Here is a 19062-nt window from a genome sequence, read left to right on the forward strand (position 1 = left end):
AGTTCATTGTGTTGCGTGTGTGTGTGTTTACACCGCCTTAGTTCAAACTATCCTGGATAGGTCCTCAAAATGTAGCATGATGATCAATTAGGAACACCCCTGTTCCTTATATTCTAGAGGAAATCTCCTTATACTCCTCAAACTTTAAAGGCCTAGAGAAATCCAAAAGGTCCCCTAAATTTCTGTGGACATCTTCCACAGAAGACTCGGTTTCGTCTCAGTGTAACTCTGGTGTCTGACCCCAACTCCCAACACGGGGATGGCTCCTGAACAAACTTAGATGCAAAATTCAGTTCACATCAGATCACATCACACCAAGTATTTCAGAACATTTATGGAAGGTCTGGAAGGTTTACTGGAGGAACCACACCACGCAGCACAGAATACTCAGCATCTCTTTGACCTCTGCCCCCTCCTACCTTTCTCCCATGACTGTTAGGAGCAATATTGATAATCAGTTAAGTTACATAGCTGGGTTCCACTTTGATGTAATAATACTTGTGAAATACAATGGAAACATAGGTTAAGGTCCTGATACTTTCTTCCACAATTTCAGCTGGCCCTACTCTACTTGAGCCTTAGTTTTGGATTTCTGAGCTGCAAAGCCTGGGATTGGAAAAGACTCCCGTGCGTAGATAATAGCTGTGGGAAAAGACAAGCCATGCCTGTCCCTTTGATTGTGGCCAATGTGTCACCTGTTGACTGTTTGCCCTAAAACCTTGCTTAGCCCCTGTCTGAATTATCTCAGGTGGGTGACCCTTCTTACTGTGTATGTGTGTTAGTTGTTCAGTTGTGTCCGAATCTGAGACCCCATGGACAATAGCTCACCAGGCTCCTCTGTCCATGGAATTCTCCAGGCAAGAATACTAGATCGGGTGGCTGTTTCCTTCTCCGGGGGATCTTCCCAACACAGGGACTGAACCCAGGTCTCCCTCATTGCAGGCAGATTCTTTATCGTCTGAGCCACCAGAGAAGCCCATCCTTCTTACTACATCCGTGTTATTTGTTAACGCTTCGCCGATTGATCAGTTTTCTAATAGCACTTCCATGGACTTGGTTCAGTCTTCTCTTTTTCAACATTTGGAGTTTCATTCTGCAACCAAAGAAATAAGCAAGGTTGGTAACTGGTACCAATAAGGGAGAAATAGCTGAGTAAGGGGCTTCCCGGGTAGCTCAACTGGTAAAGAACCCATCTGCAATGCAGGACATGCAGAAGACATCTTTTAGGACCTAGCTTCAGAAGTCATATGCCATCACTGCTGCCATACTCTATTGGTTACAAAGACCAACTCTGATACAGTTTGGGAGGAGACTATGCAAAGGCGCGAATACCGTGAGGTATGGGTCCCTGGGGGCTGCTCTGGAACCTGGCTACCACTGTATGCCCTCTGGCCCCCGATAATTCATATTCTTCCCACATGCCAAATACACCCATCCCCTCTCAAGGCACCCCAAAATCTAATCCCATGATTGTATCAGCCTGAAGCCCAGTGACGTGAAAGTCACTCAGTTGTGTCCGACTCTTTGCAACCCCATGGACTATACAGTCCATGGAATTCTCCAGGCCAGAATACTGGAGCAGGTACCATTTCCTTTCTCCAGGGGATTTTCCCAACCCAGGGATTGAACCCAGGTCTCCCACATTGTAGGGGGATCTTTTGCCAGCTGGGCCACAAGGGAAGCTCAAGAATCCTGGAGTGGGTAGCCTATCCCTTCTCCAGGGGATCTTCCCACCCCAGGAATTGAACCAGGGTCTTACTGCATCGCACACAGATTCTTTACCAACTGAGCTATCAGGGAAGCCCTGAATTCCAGAATTCCATCATCTAAATCAGGTTCAGGCATAGGTGAGGCTTCTCAAGTATATATCCTTAAGCATTGTTTCTCCAGTGAAATTCCTCTCCTTCTGAAGATCTGGGAACTAAAGAGGAAGTCAACTGCCTCCCCACTTCCCCATCCCCTATATGAGGGTGGAAAAGGAATAGGGTAACCTAGCCATATGCAGAGTATATCATGAGAAACGCTGGGCTGGAAGTAACACAAGCTGGAATCAAGATTGCTGGGAGAAATATCAATAACCTCAGATATGCAGATAACACCACCCTCATGGCAGAAAGTGAAGAGGAACTAAAAAGCCTCTTGATGAAAGTGAAAGAGGAAAGCGAAAAAGTTGGCTTAAAGCTCAACATTTAGAAAACGAAAATCATGGCATTTGGTCCCATCACTTCATGGGGAAATAGATGGGGAAACAGTGGAAACAGTAAACAGTGTCAGACTTTATTTTGGGGGGCTCCAAAATCACTGCAGATGGTGATTGCAGCCATAAAATTAAAAGACGCTTACTCCTTGGAAGGAAAGTTATGACCAACCTAGACAGCATACTAAAAAAGCAGAGACATTACTTTGCTGACTAAGGTCTGTCTAGTCAAGGCTATGGTTTTTCCTGTGGTCATGTATGGATGTGAGAGTTGGACTGTGAAGAAAGCTGAGCGCCGAAGAATTGATGCTTTTGAACTGTGGTGTTGGAGAAGACTCTTGAGAGTCCCTTGGACTGCAAGGAGATCCAACCAGTCCATTCTAAAGGAGGTCAGTCCTGGGTGTTCTTTGGAAGGACTGATGCTAAAGCTGAAACTCCAGTACTTTGGCCACTTCATGCAAAGTGTTGACTCATTGGAAAAGACTCTGATGCTGGGAGGGATTGGGGGCAGGAGGAGAAGGGGACGACAGAGGATGAGATGGCTGGATGGCATCACCGACTCGATGGACGTGAGTCTGGGTGAACTCCGGGAGTTGGTGATGGACAGGGAGGCCTGGCATGCTGCAATTCATGGGTCAGGCATGACTGACCAACTGAACTGAACTGAACCTAGTCATTCCTATTCAAAGGGGGAGGGAAGGATCTCCCTGGTGGTCCAGTGGTTAAGACATCCTTGATCAGACAATTAGATCCCACATGCAGCAACTAAGTTCATTTTTTAAATTCTAAAAAGAAAAACAAAACAAATAAAAAGCCGAAAGTAGGGAAAATGTCCTGGGTTTGCTTTATTTTTTTTAGCTGTGCTGTGCTGCATATGGGATCTCAGTTCTTGCCATCCCTGCAGTGGAAGTTCGGAGTCTGAACCACTGGACTGCCAGGGAAGTCCCTCAATCACACTTTTAATCTGAAGAAAAGCATTATGTTCGTGCTATTGCTACAGGTAATGACTTTTATCCACTATATTTCAATTTTTCTGAATTTCATTTAGAAAAGAAAACTTGAACTTCGGTTTTGGGGCTTCCCTTTTAGTCACACTTGATTATAGTTACTGCTTTTATGATAGCATTTCTCTTATAGCCTTGAATCTTATTCAAGATTAAATTTTTAAGATTACGAAAATAACTCATGCTTCTCTAAACATTTGAAAAATTCTAAAGTATGTAAAACATGAAAGTCTCTTCTCCACCTTTTCCCACTCCATAGAAATAATCCTTGCTAATACTTTGATGTCCACTCTTTCAGCTGTTTTTCTATGCTTATTGTGGACACATATTATGCTCATTGTTGACAGAGTTTTTAAAGTTTGAGGAAACTTTTTGTCATGGGAGAGGACACCCCACAAATATCCATATTTTACTTAATGCCTGACTTACTAAACATATATCTATAAATGGAACTTTGAAAAATACATTTAATTTTTTTATTTTTTTATTGAAGGATCATTGCTTTACAGAATTTTGTTGTTTTCTGTCAAACCTCAACATGAATCAGTCATAGGTATACATATATCCACTCCCTTTTGAACCTCCCTCCCATCTGCCACCCCATCCCATCCACATTTTAATACTTAAACATTGATTTAATACTTTAAACATAAATTTACTTTAAAAACTCTAAACTGCGATTACAAATTTAATATGATTTTTTTGAATACACTTTAAATAGTACAGGAAAGAATCACAAAGGCAATGATTAAAAGATTTACTGTCGTTATATCTATTTTCGAACACCAATATCATGGGTTTAATTACTTCGTTGGTTTTCTTTGTTCTTGTTTTCTTCTAAGAATAAGATACTTTCTTAAGGTTGTTAAAATACTTCAGATATTTTCTTGGTGTTACCGAAATTTTGCCAGATTCCCTCATTCCCTCCAAAGAATATTGTCTCAGATCCTCAAATGCACTGAAGCTACAGAATCTCAGGCTTCGCAGCAGGTTGATTTATGCTTGGGCATCCGAGGCTTGTGTCTCCCAAGGAGCTATCTTTGCTCCAGTAAAACCTCTCCTGTTACCTCAAAATTTCATTTTCTACATAACTTTTTAATTTCCGCAATCTCTCTTTCTCCTCTGAAATGATGGATTCCTTTAGTTTCACTTGGCCAGAGTCTGGAATTCCTGATTTGGTCATAATGACAAACTGACTTATGTATGCATTGCTAATATCTTGTTATGGCCTAGTGCACCCATCTCCTGGAAGAGGAGGGCTGTGTTTGCTTCTCTTTAGGGCATGCGGCTAACTCAGCATCTCAGGACCCTCTTTCCCCTCCGTCACAGAGTGTGAGTGCCAGTGTTGGTTAACTGGTTGGACCTCCTTTCTACCTGGTAATCTTGGACAGCCAGATGGGCTGCTCCGTCTTTCCTGTTCTTGGAACAGTTCTTATTCTTTTCCTGGGACTACTTGGCACACAATGCTGTGATGACCACATCTCCTTGCCCTTTCCATCTTCCCTTGCAACCTTAAGCGCGACCCCTAGTAGAGGTGAGCCAACTTGGGAGGCACGCGTGTTCGTGAGTGAGTTTGCGTGTGTGTGTGTGTGTTTAGATGGAGGGGCTTCCAGCCACATCATCTGTCTGCTGGGCCATACATCGATTCCTTCTTGCATGTTTTCTGCCCAGATCCTCATCTGCTTGCGCCTACCATCTTCCTCCCACCAAGATACTGATCTGCGCGCCCTACACTCCCCTCGCCCGCCGCCAGGGCCCCGCCTTCCCGCGATCAGGGCTTAGCTCTGGGAGGCGCGGAGCCGGGGTTGGGGGGCGGGGGGGGCAGAGAGGTCCAAATCGGGTTGGGTGGAGATCCGCTACCCACACCCTGAACTTCGCAAGGCTTTGGAGGGGCGGGGTCTCGCGCCTAGTTATTTGGCGTCCTCTCTGCTTCCCCCGCAGTAGGGGGGAAACGTCTCTGGGCAAGATGGGTCTCTACCGCGTCCGCGTGTCCACCGGGTCCTCGCTCTGCGCAGGCTCCAATAACCAGGTGCACCTGTGGCTGGTCGGCGAGCACGGGGAGGCGGCGCTCGGGGGGCGCCTGCGGCCGGCGAGGGGCAAGGTGAGCTGGCCAGGGCCGGGCGGGGTGCGCGGCGCCCCTGGCCCCCAGGCCCACGAGTCCTCGAGAAGAGCCGCGCCCCAGATGGCCTGAGCTTTCCCGGGCGGCTCCTGGCGCACGCCCCCAGCCCGGAGATCGCTCGAAGGCAGCTGGGTAAAGCGCTTTAGGGCGGGACGCGGCACACAGCAAGTGCTCAATAAGTGTTCTTGCTGCCCCGCCTGCTTGGAATTGGGATAGTCTCGTGGTTCTCGGGCTTTTCCGGAAACTCCGGGGTCCTTGGAGCGGACATCGGTCTCCTGTTTCCTCTTCTTAGAAGCTGCTATTTCAAATCTCCTGTAAGGTTGCTAGATCTCCGACCTTGCGGGCTTTATCTTCGGGATGGAGTGGGAATGGGGACGCGGGAAGCGGGGGAGAACGGAAGAAGCCGCCTGGTGAGAGCACTCTTATTTCCCGGCCCACCCTGTTTCCCATCACGTCTACCTGGTATTCGCCCCTGGCTCCTGTTACTTTTTGCCTCCGCCGAGTCCCAGATTTCCATCTCCCATCGGGCTCTCCCCAAGAGCCCCAGACCCGACGTTTATCCCACGGACGCTTCAGAGAATCGTGCTCACGTGAGGTCCTCCCCTCTTCCCACCTCCCAAACAGGTCCTCTTTTCTCCCAGGTGCACTCGCGCCTCCGCCTCTTTTCGCCTGCGTCTAACCAAAAATCCGGTGTAGTCCAGTTCATCTCTTAGACATTTCTCGCACCCTTGCCCTGATGTCCATCCCACTCTGACGACCAGTGTCCCTTCGAGCCTACTACATCACCTTCTTCCTCTTCGCCCGCCTCATTGCTCCAGCTCCAAGCCCTTCTGCAGCCAGCGATTTCTTCCCAATACATTCCCACCCTTAAAACATCCCCCCAGGGCTTCCCTGGGGGCCCAGTGGTAAAGAATCCACCTGCTAATGCAGGAGCCTTGGCTTCCATCCTTGGTCTGGGAAGATCCCACATGCCTCCGAGCAACTAAGGCCCTGCGCCACATTTATGGAGTCTGTGCTCCAGAGCCGGGGAGCCACAAGTGCTGAGCCCATGGCCCTGGTGACAGGGTAGGGGGCCGCGGTAACTGTCTGGTCACCAGTGAGCTCGCCCAGGGTGCAGCCCAGTGCTCCACACAATCAGGGACTTCGGGGAGTCACGCCCCGCTCCATCTTCTGTTCCCCACCTTACCTGGGGCTGAGGAATTCTATGACCGAGGACGGGGTCGTGGAGCCAACTGCTTGGTGCGTGCACCCAGTTCCTCTCTGGCTCTTTCTGAGCCGCTTTGCCAGAGGCCCAGAGGGAAGGGCGTCCTGGGCTCATCCGAGGATCCCTTCCAGAGAGCCCCGCTTGCTGATCCTCTTTTGTCGCCGGCAGGAGGTGGAATTCCAGGTGGACGTGTCCGAGTACCTGGGGCAGCTGCTGTTCGTGAAATTGCGCAAACGGCACTTCCTCTCGGAAGATGCGTGGTTCTGCAATTGGATCTCCGTGCAGGGACCCGGGGCCAGTGGGAACGAGTTCAGGTTCCCGTGCTACCGCTGGGTGGAGGGCGATGGCATCCTGAGCCTGCCCGAGGGCACCGGTGAGCCGCGGGGGGCTTGGGAGTGTAAGAGGCCTGGGGCTGGAGATAAGTTAAGGGGGAGGGAAGAAGGGAGCGTGGCCTTTGGGGTCACAGAAGAGGCAGGACGCAGCAGCTGGCACAGGGCAGTGGAGGCTGGGAGAGGGCAGAGATGCTGAAGGGTCAGGGGCCAGCCACAGGGGTGGCCCGAGGGTCCCCTGGTAAGGACAGGGGAGAGGCTCTCAGGAGGAGCCTTGTAGCCAGTGCCCTTCTCCCCACTTTCAGGTCGCACCGTGGTCGATGACCCTCAAGGTCTGTTCAAGAAACACAGGGAAGAGGAGCTGGTAGAGAGAAGGAAGCTGTACCGGTCAGCCCCACCCCTGCCTCCTGGCCCCACCGGCGAGCTGCCGACCCTTTCCCAGTACCAATGCCTGGTTTCTTTTCCACTGCAGGTGGGGTAACTGGAAGGACGGGTTAATTCTGAATATAGCTGGGGCCACAATAAATGACCTTCCTGTAGATGAGAGATTTCTAGAGGACAAAAGAATTGACTTTGAGGCCTCACTGACCAAGGGGTAAGAACAAGGCAGGCCGGGTAACAGGGATATTTCCTGGTCCAGTGGTCAGTCCAGGCTTATGGACTTCACAGGGCTGGACCAGCCCAAGAGGGATGCACGGGGTTGTAAAGTTTGATTCTGAGAATAACAGACTCTTCACCCATCCTTCCTCAAAGGCTGGCAGACCTAGCCATCAAAGACTCTTTAAACATTCTGACTTGCTGGAAAAGTCTGGATGACTTCAACAGGATTTTCTGGTGTGGCCAGAGCAAGCTGGCTGGTTAGTACCCCTACCCCAGTATTTATCCCAAGACCCTTACTCCCAGATCCTACCCATTCTAGGGAACCAGGGATGGGAGACCAGAGGCCTGGTAGGCTGGGGTCAAGTGGGGATGGTTCAGTGGGGGTTGGAAGGACCAGGAGCTCAGATCCCACAGCAAGCTCCACAAATGCCATCCCCAGAGCGGGTGCGGGACTCCTGGAAGGAGGATGCCTTATTTGGGTACCAGTTTCTCAACGGCACCAACCCCATGTTGCTGAGACGCTCTGTTCGCCTTCCTGCCCGCCTGGAGTTTCCTCCAGGGATGGGGGAGCTGCAGGCTGAGCTGGAGAAGGAGCTCCAGGTGAGCACAGAAGAGCCCTCAGGAGACGGCACAGAGGAATGGGGGTGGGGTCAGCGTTTGTGTGCTGCTGCAGGGTCCACTGTGGACCCAGCCTGCTGCCAGATGGCAAGACGGAATTCCACAGTAGAAATCTTGACTGATCCTGGGGTGACCCTCCATGACTCTCCTCTCCTAATGAGAACAGCATGCTGTGGAGGGAGAATATGTGATGGGTGACAGAGTCAAAATGAGGAGCTATAACTGGGGATTTAGGGAGAGTGTGGAGTAAGAGAATCAGGATCAGGGCTGGGGCTTTTGATGGGGTCAGCACGGAGCAATTCAGAGAGAAAACTCAGGTGACTTTACTAGTGGTCCAGTGGTAAAGAATCCTCCTTCCAATGCAGGGGACGTGTGTTCGAACCTTGGTCGGGGAACTAAGAAATCACTTGCTGTGATGCAACTAAGCCCGCATGCCGCAACTAGAGAAAGCCCGGGTGCTGCAAGGGAGGGCCTTAGTGTTAATGAGTATGAAGAGCTTTAGAGTCACCCAGCACAGCTCCCCCCAGATAACAGTACATTTGAAAAACAGAAAACTCATGAGATTTTGGTGAGACAGACTTGAGCTTGAATCTTGCCTCTGCTGTTTTATAAGCTGTGTGACTTAAGGCAACATATCTATCCTCTCTGACCATCGGTTTCCTCTTTCATAAACCTGGGGCTAATTCAAGGGCACCTAAGAATTATATGAGGCCATAAGTACAGGAACCATTACCCAGTATTAAATAGGTGATGGAAACAAGTTAATTCTTTCTTCCTTCGGGGAATCAAGGCAGGAAGAGATGCCTTATGTTGATGTAGCCCTTGCCCTCTGCCCCCATTCAGCAAGGCACGCTATTTGAAGCCGACTTCTCCTTGCTGGATGGGATCAAGGCCAACGTCATCCTGTGTACCCAGCAGTATGTGGCTGCTCCTCTGGTTATGCTGAAACTGCAGCCCGATGGGAAACTCTTACCCATGGTCATCCAGGTGAGAGGACCCGGGCTGTAGGGGAGCGGTAGTGGTCAGATAGAGAATGCTAATTGACTTTGAAGAGAGAGGGAAGCGTTTAAACATGCAAGGGGCGCGGGAGTCTGCTGTGCACTGGCCCTCACCCCTCCCTCCCCCCCACTCTTGTCCTTGCTCCAGCTCCAACTGCCACACAAGGGGTCCCCACCACCCCCGCTTTTCCTGCCCACGGATCCCCCGATGACCTGGCTCCTGGCCAAATGCTGGGTCCGGAGCTCTGACTTCCAGCTCCACGAGCTGCACTCTCATCTCCTGAGGGGACACCTGATGGCTGAGGTCATCGCTGTGGCCACCAGGAGGTGCCTTCCGTCTATACATCCTATGTTCAAGGTAACACTTTAAACCACTTCCCCCCGCCCCCAAACTCTCTACCCCACAGTGAGGTTCCATCTCTGGAGGCACCTTCTCCGTGGAATCTCAGTGTTTGGGGAGAAAACCAATAAAAGACAAGTGAACAAGACGTGAGAGCGTGGCTTGCTCTGCATTTTTAATGTTGATATCACTTGCTGAGGAGATAAAAGTGACTCCCTAATGGGGTGGGGAGTAGTGGTAGGGTGAAGGGTGGGGAGTGAGAAATCTTACACTTTTTATGTATAAAGCACAGTTACATATACAGTATATACACAGAATACACAAATGACTGAGGATTCCCTCAACAAGAGGGAACTGTGCAAATAATAGAAGACTTTTCCAGTCAGTTTTGAAGGGTTCTCAAATAGAACCCTTCACAAAGGCCAGTTACAGGGGCTCAGGTCAACAAGAGCAGCCTGGCTTACTACAGTTAGAACAGAGTGTTCATCCATTAACTTTTCTTGAGAGTCTCTGACATGGCAAAAAAAAAAAAAAAAAAAAAAAGCCATTCTAGATGCCAGTGCTAAGCAAGACAGGCAAGGTCCTAGTCTTTGGGGGTTGTCATTTCCATTAAAGGCTACCAGACAGTATTATAATGGATCAGCTGTGATGAGTCCACTGCAGAGAATCAGAGCAGGGTGATGTGACAGTGAGCTTAGACTGGGTGGTTGGGAAATGCTCCTTTAAGGAGGTGGAAGAGAGAATGAAATTATATGGATGGACTTCCCTGGTGGTCCAGTGATTAAGAATCCCTCTGCCAGTGCAGGGGACATGGGTTCAATTCTCAGTTCAGGAAGATGCTGAGGAGTAAGCCCGTGGAGCACAGATACTGAGACCACATGCCCAGAGCCCATGCCCCACAAGAGAAGCCATCACAATGAGAAGTCCCTGCTCCCCAAAAGAGAATAGCTCCCCCTTGCCTCAACTAGTGAAAGCCCAAGTACAGCCAGGAAGACCTAGTGCGGCCAAAAACCAATAAATAATAAAAAGAAATTACAGGGAGCCAGTCATAGGATGAGGAAGGGGCATATTGCTTTAGGCAGAGGGAACAAACAGTGCCAAGGTCCTGAGGCAGGAACAAGCTTGGTGTGTCTGAAGGACAGAAAGAAAGTGAGTGTAATGGACAAAGGGGAGGGAACTGGGTGAAGTTCTGGAGGTAGTGGATTAGATCATGTTCTGGGGAAGGCAAAAAAATCTGTTTATTTTTTTGTATACAGGACATACGTACATAGAGAACATTACAGATGGCTTATCTGTAGCACTAAATGTCATGGGGCAGGTAAGAGTACAAAAAAAATATCTAAGAAGCCTCCTTAGACAAGTGATAATGAAAAAAAGGTGGAGAAATGTTGAGCTAGACTTTGGTCTTACACGAAGAGAAAAGGAGAATGGCTTCCTTCAGTTATCAAAGAACATTATTGTCGAGAGGCCACTGGTCTTCAGTCTGCTTTTCCTGAGGACTTGGCACTTTTCCTGCTTTTCAGCCCATATTTCCTTCAGGGACCAGCCACAGCTGTCTTCTGACCCTGTCCTTCCCTGTTACTCTCCCTCCAGCTTCTCATTCCACACCTGCGATACACCATGGAAATTAACATCCGGGCCAGGACTGGGCTGGTCGCTGACAAGGGAGTCTTCGACCAGGTACCAGGAGAGGAAGTGGGATTCACACTCCCTCTGGCCTGAGGGCAGGTGGATTTGCCTGACCACGCTGTCTTTGCTCCTCAGGTGGTGAGCACAGGTGGGGGCGGCCACGTGGAGCTGCTCCAGCGAGCAGGAGCCTTTCTAACCTATAGCTCCTTCTGTCCCCCTGATGACCTGGCTGACCGGGGGCTCCTGGGAGTCAAGTCTTCTTTCTATGCCCAAGATGCCCTGAGGCTCTGGGAAATTCTCTCTCGGTGAGGTGGGAGGACGGCAGGGCTGGTGGTGGGGGGAGGCTGGGAGAAGAGGAGGTCTGTGCCCCAGCCAGGGGTCTGCAGGCCCTGGCCTGACCATGTGGGTAAGGAGTAGAGGGCCTGAGGGCTCCGTGTTTGTCAGCCTCCACTCTCCCACCCTGACCCCTCCGCTGGCAGCTACGTGGAGGGGATTGTGAGTCTCCACTATAAGACGGACGAGTCTGTGAGAGACGATGTTGAGCTGCAGGCCTGGTGTCGAGAGATCACTGAGATCGGGCTGCTGGGTGCCCAGGACCGAGGTAGGATGAGCCCCAAGACTCTAACATGTGACTCTTCCCTAGAACTTCCCCAGAATCTTCTCTACTTCTATGGAACCTTCCAGAAGCATTTCCAACTCCTATGAACACACCCAAAGCTTTCCCAGACTCCTTTTCCTCTCAGCTAGAGGCAGGTCTCCATCCTGTGCAGGGGGAGCCCCTCTAGGTCCCAGATGCAGTAGGACCAGTGGTTGCTCTCCAAGAAAAAAACAACAAAACAAACCCCTGATTTGTAGCATTTGCCCACCCCCATGATGTAAATAGTCCCATCGTGGCTACCAGGGTGATGTCATTTGGTTTGCTAAATACTTGAGCATTTGACATCCTTGGTCCCTGTAAGCCAGTGTGAGCTGCACCAGCACCCCACTGAGTGGGACCCTCCCCAAAATCTCCCTGCTTCCACCACCCCAGCCCACACTCAGTCACTCCCCACCATGGTGTCTGAGAGCCCTTGGTCTCCTCCTCAGTTCCTACGAGCTCTGCCTCTAGCCTCGGCCTCCCAGCTTCTAACTCTCCTTTCCACTGCAGGGTTTCCCATCACCCTACAGTCCAAGGGCCAGCTGTGCCACTTCGTGACCATGTGTATCTTCACCTGCACTGGTCAGCACTCCTCCACTCACCTGGGCCAGGTACTCATCACAGAGGGCCAGCTGAGCATCTGTGCCTGGAGTGGGGAGGGGGCCATGTGCAGGTGGGCTAAGGGATTCTCCTGCTTAGCAGACAGTGAGTTTAGATATCTGCCCTTTGTAGCTGGACTGGTACTCTTGGGTCCCTAACGCACCCTGCACAATGCGGCTGCCCCCACCGACCACCAAGGATGTGACCCTGGAGAAGGTGATGGCGACACTGCCGAACTTCCATCAGGCTTCTCTCCAGATGTCCATCACTTGGCAACTGGGCAGACGCCAGCCCATCATGGTGAGAGCTGGGCGCGGGTCCCGAGGAAGGGGACAGGCACAGGGAGGTGTGGCACTCCAAACTGCGGGGCTAAAGCTCTCAGCTGCCTTTTCTCTCTGCCCTAGGTGGCTCTGGGTCAGCATAAGGAAGAGTACTTCTCAGGCCCTGAGCCCAAGGCTGTGCTGAAGAAGTTCAGGGAGGAGCTGGCTGCCCTGGAAAAAGACATCGAGATCCGGAATGCCCAGCTGGACTGGCCCTATGAATACCTGCGGCCCAGCCTGGTGGAAAACAGCGTGGCCATATGAGTACCCCCAGCCGTGGGTTGTTTCAGCCCTCTTCCACCAACCACATCCTCTTCCCAACTTCCATCTTCCCCCATATCACCTTTCCACTGTCCACACCCACCGTAAACAAATCTGACTTTAGATACACCACCTAGGGAAGTCATTCCCATTTCTTCCTCTCTGCCCCTGCCCTTCCTCCTTGATCATTCAGATCTCCCATTGAGCAGTAATAGCCACATTTATACAAACAGTTTCAAGAATAGAATAGGGTATCATACATATTACTCCATACCTTTAGAATCAAGTATGACTTTGAACCTAAGTTGAGTTTAATGACAAGAAAAATGGCATTTTAGACTAAGGAAAGAAAAGAATTTAGTCCAGACTCCTAAATCAAGGACTTCCCTGGTGGCTCAGTGGTAAAGAATCCACCTGCGATGCAGGAGATGCAGGTTTGGTCCCTGGGAGGGGAAGATCCCCTGGAGGAGGGCATGGCAACCTACTCCAGTAGTCTTGCCTGGAGAATCCCACGGACAGAGCCTGGAGGGCTATGGTCCATTGGGTCACAAAGAGTTGAACACAACTGTAGTGGCTAAGCGTGCACACACGCATCCTAAGTCAAACACTGGCAGAAGAATATACAGCGTAACTTTCTAACCGGGTGGGATTCACCACTTGTCCTGAAACCAGACACAACACAAAGCAATGAACACAGCAGTTCTCACAATTTTTATCTCATGACTCACTCAGTTAGAAAATGATCAATGGTAGGAAACTGGTTAAACGACAGAAACTGCTCTCAGCTGGAGATATCTGGCCTCAGTGTTTTCCCCAAAGGATCCTTGTCTGTAACCCATTTGCACTTCATCAGTTGGGAAGCACCAAATAAAAATGATTAGCTGGAAAAGTACTAAAAATCTCATTATTTTAACAAGCAACAACAAAGGAGTCAGTAAAATCCAACTTCTGTATCTGATTAAAATTTTGGAAAAATAAACTAGGAAGTTTGATTTCTTAATATGATTGTCTGTGGATATTTTAAAATAGAAACTAACAGTAAACACAAGCCAGAAGTGTTTCCTTTTCAGTACGATCAAAGTTGCTTCTTGCTTCTGATTCTGTTTAGTTTGGCAGAAGACATATGGGTGATGCTTGGTCTGATCCTTGAAGGAAGAATAGGAAATAAACAAGAGAGGTGGGAGTAGAGTTTAATGATGGGGTCTATCTCAGTTCAGTGCAGTTGCTCAGTTGTGTCTGACTCTTTGTAACCTCATGGACTGCAGCATGCCAGGCTTCCCTGCCCATCACCAACTCCTGGAGCTTGCTCAAACTCATGTCCATCAAGTAGGTGATGCCATCCAACCATCATCCTCTGTCATCCCCTTCTCCTCCTGCCTTCAATCTTTCCCAGCATCAGGGTCTTTTCCAAGGGGTCTATCTGCTGCTGCTGCTAAGTTGCTTGTCATCTCCAACTCTGTGCGACCCCATAGACAGCAGCCCACCAGGCTCCACCATCCCTGGGATTCTCCAGGCAAGAACACTGCAGTGGGTTGCCATTTCCTTCTCCAGTGCATGCAAGTGAAAAGTGAAAGTGAAGTCGCTCAGTCGTGTTCGACTCTTGGCAACCCCATGGACTGCAGCCTACCAGGCTCCTCCGTCCATGGGATTTTCCAGGCAAGAGTACTGGAGTGGGGTGCCATTGCCTTCTCTGAGGGGGTCTATCTAGGAGAACCCAAAGGGGCTTCCCTGGTGGCTCATATGGTAAAGAATCTGCCTGGTGTGCTGCGATTCATGGGGTCACAAAGAGTCGGACACGACTGAGCGACTGAACTGAACTGAACTGAACTGAACTGATAAAGGTCATGAAATCTTCCAAGTTAAACAGAGTGTCTATTTTGTTTAATTATAAGAAATCAGTGAGCACTTGTGAAAACCTAAGATGACGAAGTGGCAAGAGGACTTCCTGGTGGTCCAGTGGCTAAGACCCCAAGCTCTCAACCTAGGGGCCCTGGTTCAGTCCCTGGTCAGGAACAAGATCCCTCATGCCCACGGGCAAGAATTCACATGCCTCAAGGGAAAAAAAAAAGGTCCTGCATGCTGTAACGAAGATGGAAGACCCCTTGTGCTGAAACTAAGACCCAGCATAGCAAATAAATGAATATTTTTTTAAAAAAAGGAAAAGTGCAAAGAGGGTTAGATAGAGATAATACCAAATTGACAGTGTTCTATTTGTTAAGTTTTTTAAAAATTTTTGGCCATGCTGTGCAGCATGTGGGATCTTAGTTCCTCAAGCAGGGATGGAACCCACATCCCCTGCAGTGCAAGGCAGATTTGTAACCACTGGACCACCAGGGAAGTCCCCTAGATATGTCTTTTTAAAAGGCTAAAACAAATGTCACTTTCTAAATTCCCTATACTTGCTTTATAGGTCAGAAAAGTTACCCCACACTATTATTTAAAAACATATAAAAGTGAGAAGGAAATGGCAACCCACTCCAGTATTCTTGCCTGGAGAATCCCATGGACAGAGGAGCCTGGAGGGCTACAGTCCATGGGGTTGCAAGAGTCAGACACAACTTAGTGACTAAACCATACATGTGTTCAACAAAATTGGTACATTTAAAAAATCTTTATGAACTAGCTCTTACAAGTATTAGATAAAATTGAAAAATATGTGTAGCTATGAGTTATTCTATTTATACTATCTGGGTAGAAAGTTTTAAGATGGCATATATTTCTGACCCTGCCACTGGGAAAGGCTGAAGGCAAAAGAAGAAGGAGCCAGCAGAGGAGGAGATTGTTAGAGAGCAGCACCAACTCCATCAACTTGAATTTGAGCAAACTCTGGGAGATGGTGGAGGACAGAGGAGGCTGCTGTGCTACAGTCCACGGGGTTACAAAGTGTCGGACACAGCTTAGCAACTGAAGGCCAACAGTTTTTCTGAGGAATGCTTATTCTCAATAATGATTGTTTTATGGTATTAGCTTTATGGTATTATTATATACTTTCAAAATTCTTTTCAAAATTTTATTTATTGATTTATTTGCCTTGCCAAGTTTCAGTTGTGGCATTTGAGATCTTTAATTGTGGCCTGTGAATTCTTAGTGGTGGCATGTGGGATCTAGTTCCCTGACCAGGGATAGAACCTGGGCCCCCTGCCTTGGGAGCACGGAGTCTTAGCCACTGGACCACCAGGGAAGTCCTAGTACTTTATTGCTTATGAGACCGTAATCTAAATCAAAGTTGAGGTAACTGAGTGGGTAGTTTTATTTTATATGGAGGCTACTAGTGAAAATAAAAATTACAGAGCAGAGGAAATAAAGCATGGTCATTGTACAGCTTCCAGCTATCTTCTTGAGTAACATTTTTTTTTAGGAGAACCAGTAAAACTTATTTAAAAGAAACAATGTTTCCCATGCGTTTCCCACGTGTGCAGTTAAAGAATCGGCCTGCCAGTGCAGGAGACTTGGAAGACTGGGGTTTGATCTCTGGGTCAGGGAGATCTTCTGGAGGAGGAAATGGCAACCCACTCCAGTATTCTTGCCTGGAAAATCCCATGGACCAAGGAGCCTGGTGGGCTATAGTCCTTGGGGTTGCAAAGAGTCTGACACGACAGAGCACACGCACACACACACAATGCTTCCCATACTGATGGATTTCTTAGTCTCAGTGAGGGGAGAAAATTCTGGATCCTATAAGGGGATATAGCGTGTGAATGGGAGGGACATATATTGGAACTAACCCAGCATTCTTATGTCTCTGGGTCTTAGTTTCTTCCTGTGCAAAATGCCCAGGTTTTATGGCATCTAAACTTCCTTTATATCACCCAGAACTGTACCTGGCAATTTACTGCTCAATCTATCAAGCTGTTAGAATCACACCCACATGTGACACAACATACTGAACTCAGAATCTCTGTTAAGCCCACCTATATCAACAATTTCAGCTTGATGTAAAATAATGCTCCTCTTCTCTTGGCTGGCTGCCCTCAAAATCTGCTTCCCAGAAAAGTCCTTGGAATTGTGTTGACAGTAATAAACAAAATCTCTGATCTTCTCAATATGCAAACTTTCTCTTCCAGATCTGGTATCTTACTTCTGTGTGGTTTACATTTACATGTCACTGGCCCCTTTCTGAGGACTGGCTCTTGTGGAGGAGTGGGTACTGAGGGGAGTTGTTGGTTGGTTTTCGTGCATGGGATCTGCCTCTGGTGAGGTGGCTCCATCGTGTCTAAGCCAGTGAAGAGGAGTGGAGGGGAGGTTCATCTCTAACAGGACAGATGCCAGGAGCCTGACTCCCTTTCTTGGACATCCACTTAACTATGGAATTTCACCTAACGGGGAGAGTAGAAAATAAAATCCTATGAACTTTCTTTCCAGGCAATAACCCAACTAAGTAATACAAGATAACATGCAATGATAACATACTGTTTTGGGTACGAATAAACGTTCTATTACATAAGAGTGTTTGAAGCAAAGCATTTGGAGCTTGGTTAGCAGTTTCTTATCTTCATAAAAATTATTTATTTCTTTTTGGTTGTGCTGGGTCTTCACTGCTGTGTGCAGGCTTTCTCTAGTTGTAGCGAGCAAGGACTACTCTTTGTTGCGAAACACGGACTTCTCAATATGGTGGCCTCTCTTGGGGCGGAGCCCAGGCTCTAGGGTGAGTGGGCTTCAGTAGCTGCAGGTCAAGGGTCCCCTGCATTGGCAGGTAGATTCTTATTCACTGGGCCACCAGGGAAGTCCGCTAGCAGCTTTTTAAATGCAACATTAGGTGGCGGTTAACTCTAAAAGAGCAGAGGAAGGAGAGTAGTGACTCTCCACATTTGGTGAGGCTCCCCGATTTCTAACCTATCATGTGACAGGGAGTGAGTCTGAGGGAGAATTATTATCTTGTTGTAAATCCGGGTCTTCCCCTAGTGAGGTGGTAGCACCATGTCTAAGCCAGGGAGGAGCAGCATCTTCAGGAAAAGGTTAATAAGGACTTTAAATCCACTTCCTCTTGCCAATTGGAGGCAGACCAGTCATTCAAAATTCACAGCTCTCACTGGGGAAGCAGGGTGCTTAGAAAGTTGAAGCACTACTGTTTCCCTGAGGGTGAGAAGCAGTCTGGGCTGGTGGAGAGCATTCAGGCATTTCTTTTTCCACCCAGGATCTGCCCTCCTGACCTAAACTGTTAGAACCTATGTCAGGGAACCAAGCTAAGATAATCAATTGGCCATGGTGGTGCAATTCCAGTCATGACCCCAGAATGGATGTTGGGGCTCAGGGCACCCAGCTTGGCTCCGATAGGCATGATCTGGTAACACTGTGAAACACAGATATCTGGGGACCAAGCTCAGAACAAAGTCCAGAAGCAGAGGCTAGGAGCCAGAGAAACGTGGTGCTGAGCCAGGGCCAGGAACTGAGAGGGAGAGAGGGGGCCACTGGGCATCGTGGACCAGAGACGCCTCATCCCAGGGCACAATGTTGGTCTTTGCAAAGGGAGATCCACCCTTAACTACAAGCTGAAGGGCGGCATTTGTGCCGGGGAGGAGCAGTGTGTGTGTTCGTCACTTAGTGGTGTCTGACTCTTTGTGGCCCCATCGACTGTAGCCCACCAGGCTCCTCTGTCCATGGGATTCTCCAGGCAAGAGTACTGGAGTGGATTGCCATTTCCCTCTCCAGGGGATCTTCCTGACCCAGGGATTGAACCCAGGTCTCCTGCATTGCAAGCAGATTCTTTACCATCTGAGCTATAGGGAAGCTGAAGAGAGGCATTTGTGACGGGGAGGAACAGTAAAGCCAACAAATGGGGCTAGTCCTCTCCACCTCATCTCTCCTGCTCACCCTGACCTTGGGCCATAGATGCGCATACTCCTGATGCCTGAATTTCCACCATTACTTGGACTTTGAGCTGCTTTTTTCTCAGTTAAGAAGCAGTTCCTGGGGTTTCCCACTGATTGAGAATTCGCCTGCCAACGCAGGGGATATGGGTTTGATCCCTGGTCTGGGAAGATCCCATATGCTGCGACGCAACTAAGCCCGTCCACCACAAGAACTGAACCAGTGCTCTAGAGCCCACAGAGCCCGTGAGCTGCAACTATGGAAACCTGAGCCTCTGGAGCCCACCCTCTGAAACAAGGGAAGCCACAGCAATGAGAAGCCTGCACACCGAAACTAGTAGCCCCTGCTCCCTGCATGCTGAAAAAAAAAAAAAGAAAGAAAGCCCACGCAGCAACGAA

General features: G+C 49.0%; 1 protein-coding gene across 1 annotated transcript; it reads left to right on the forward strand.

Annotated features, from left to right (window-relative positions):
- The first annotated feature begins 5167 nt into the window (after positions 1-5167).
- On the forward strand, positions 5168-12859 carry LOC128065115 (polyunsaturated fatty acid lipoxygenase ALOX15). Its single transcript, XM_052658236.1, has 14 exons — positions 5168-5302; positions 6693-6897; positions 7159-7240; positions 7326-7448; positions 7607-7710; positions 7893-8053; positions 8915-9058; positions 9218-9427; positions 11003-11089; positions 11174-11343; positions 11518-11639; positions 12186-12286; positions 12408-12575; positions 12680-12859. Exons 1-14 carry the CDS (start codon positions 5168-5170, stop codon positions 12857-12859), a joined length of 1992 nt encoding a protein of 663 aa, XP_052514196.1.
- The last annotated feature ends 6203 nt before the right edge of the window (positions 12860-19062 follow it).

This window comes from Budorcas taxicolor, chromosome 19, assembly GCF_023091745.1.
Source record: "Budorcas taxicolor isolate Tak-1 chromosome 19, Takin1.1, whole genome shotgun sequence".
NCBI classification, from domain to species: Eukaryota; Metazoa; Chordata; class Mammalia; order Artiodactyla; family Bovidae; genus Budorcas; species Budorcas taxicolor.

Excerpts from the sequence above, each read along its gene's own strand:
- LOC128065115 (XM_052658236.1), top strand. The coding sequence starts at position 5,168 with ATGGGTCTCTACCGCGTCCGCGTGTCCACCGGGTCCTCGCTCTGCGCA. Across the intron at positions 11,090-11,173 it reads ACAAGGGAGTCTTCGACCAG|GTGGTGAGCACAGGTGGGGG; the intron begins GTACCAGGAGAG and ends TTTGCTCCTCAG. Across the intron at positions 12,287-12,407 it reads CCTCCACTCACCTGGGCCAG|CTGGACTGGTACTCTTGGGT; the intron begins GTACTCATCACA and ends TGCCCTTTGTAG.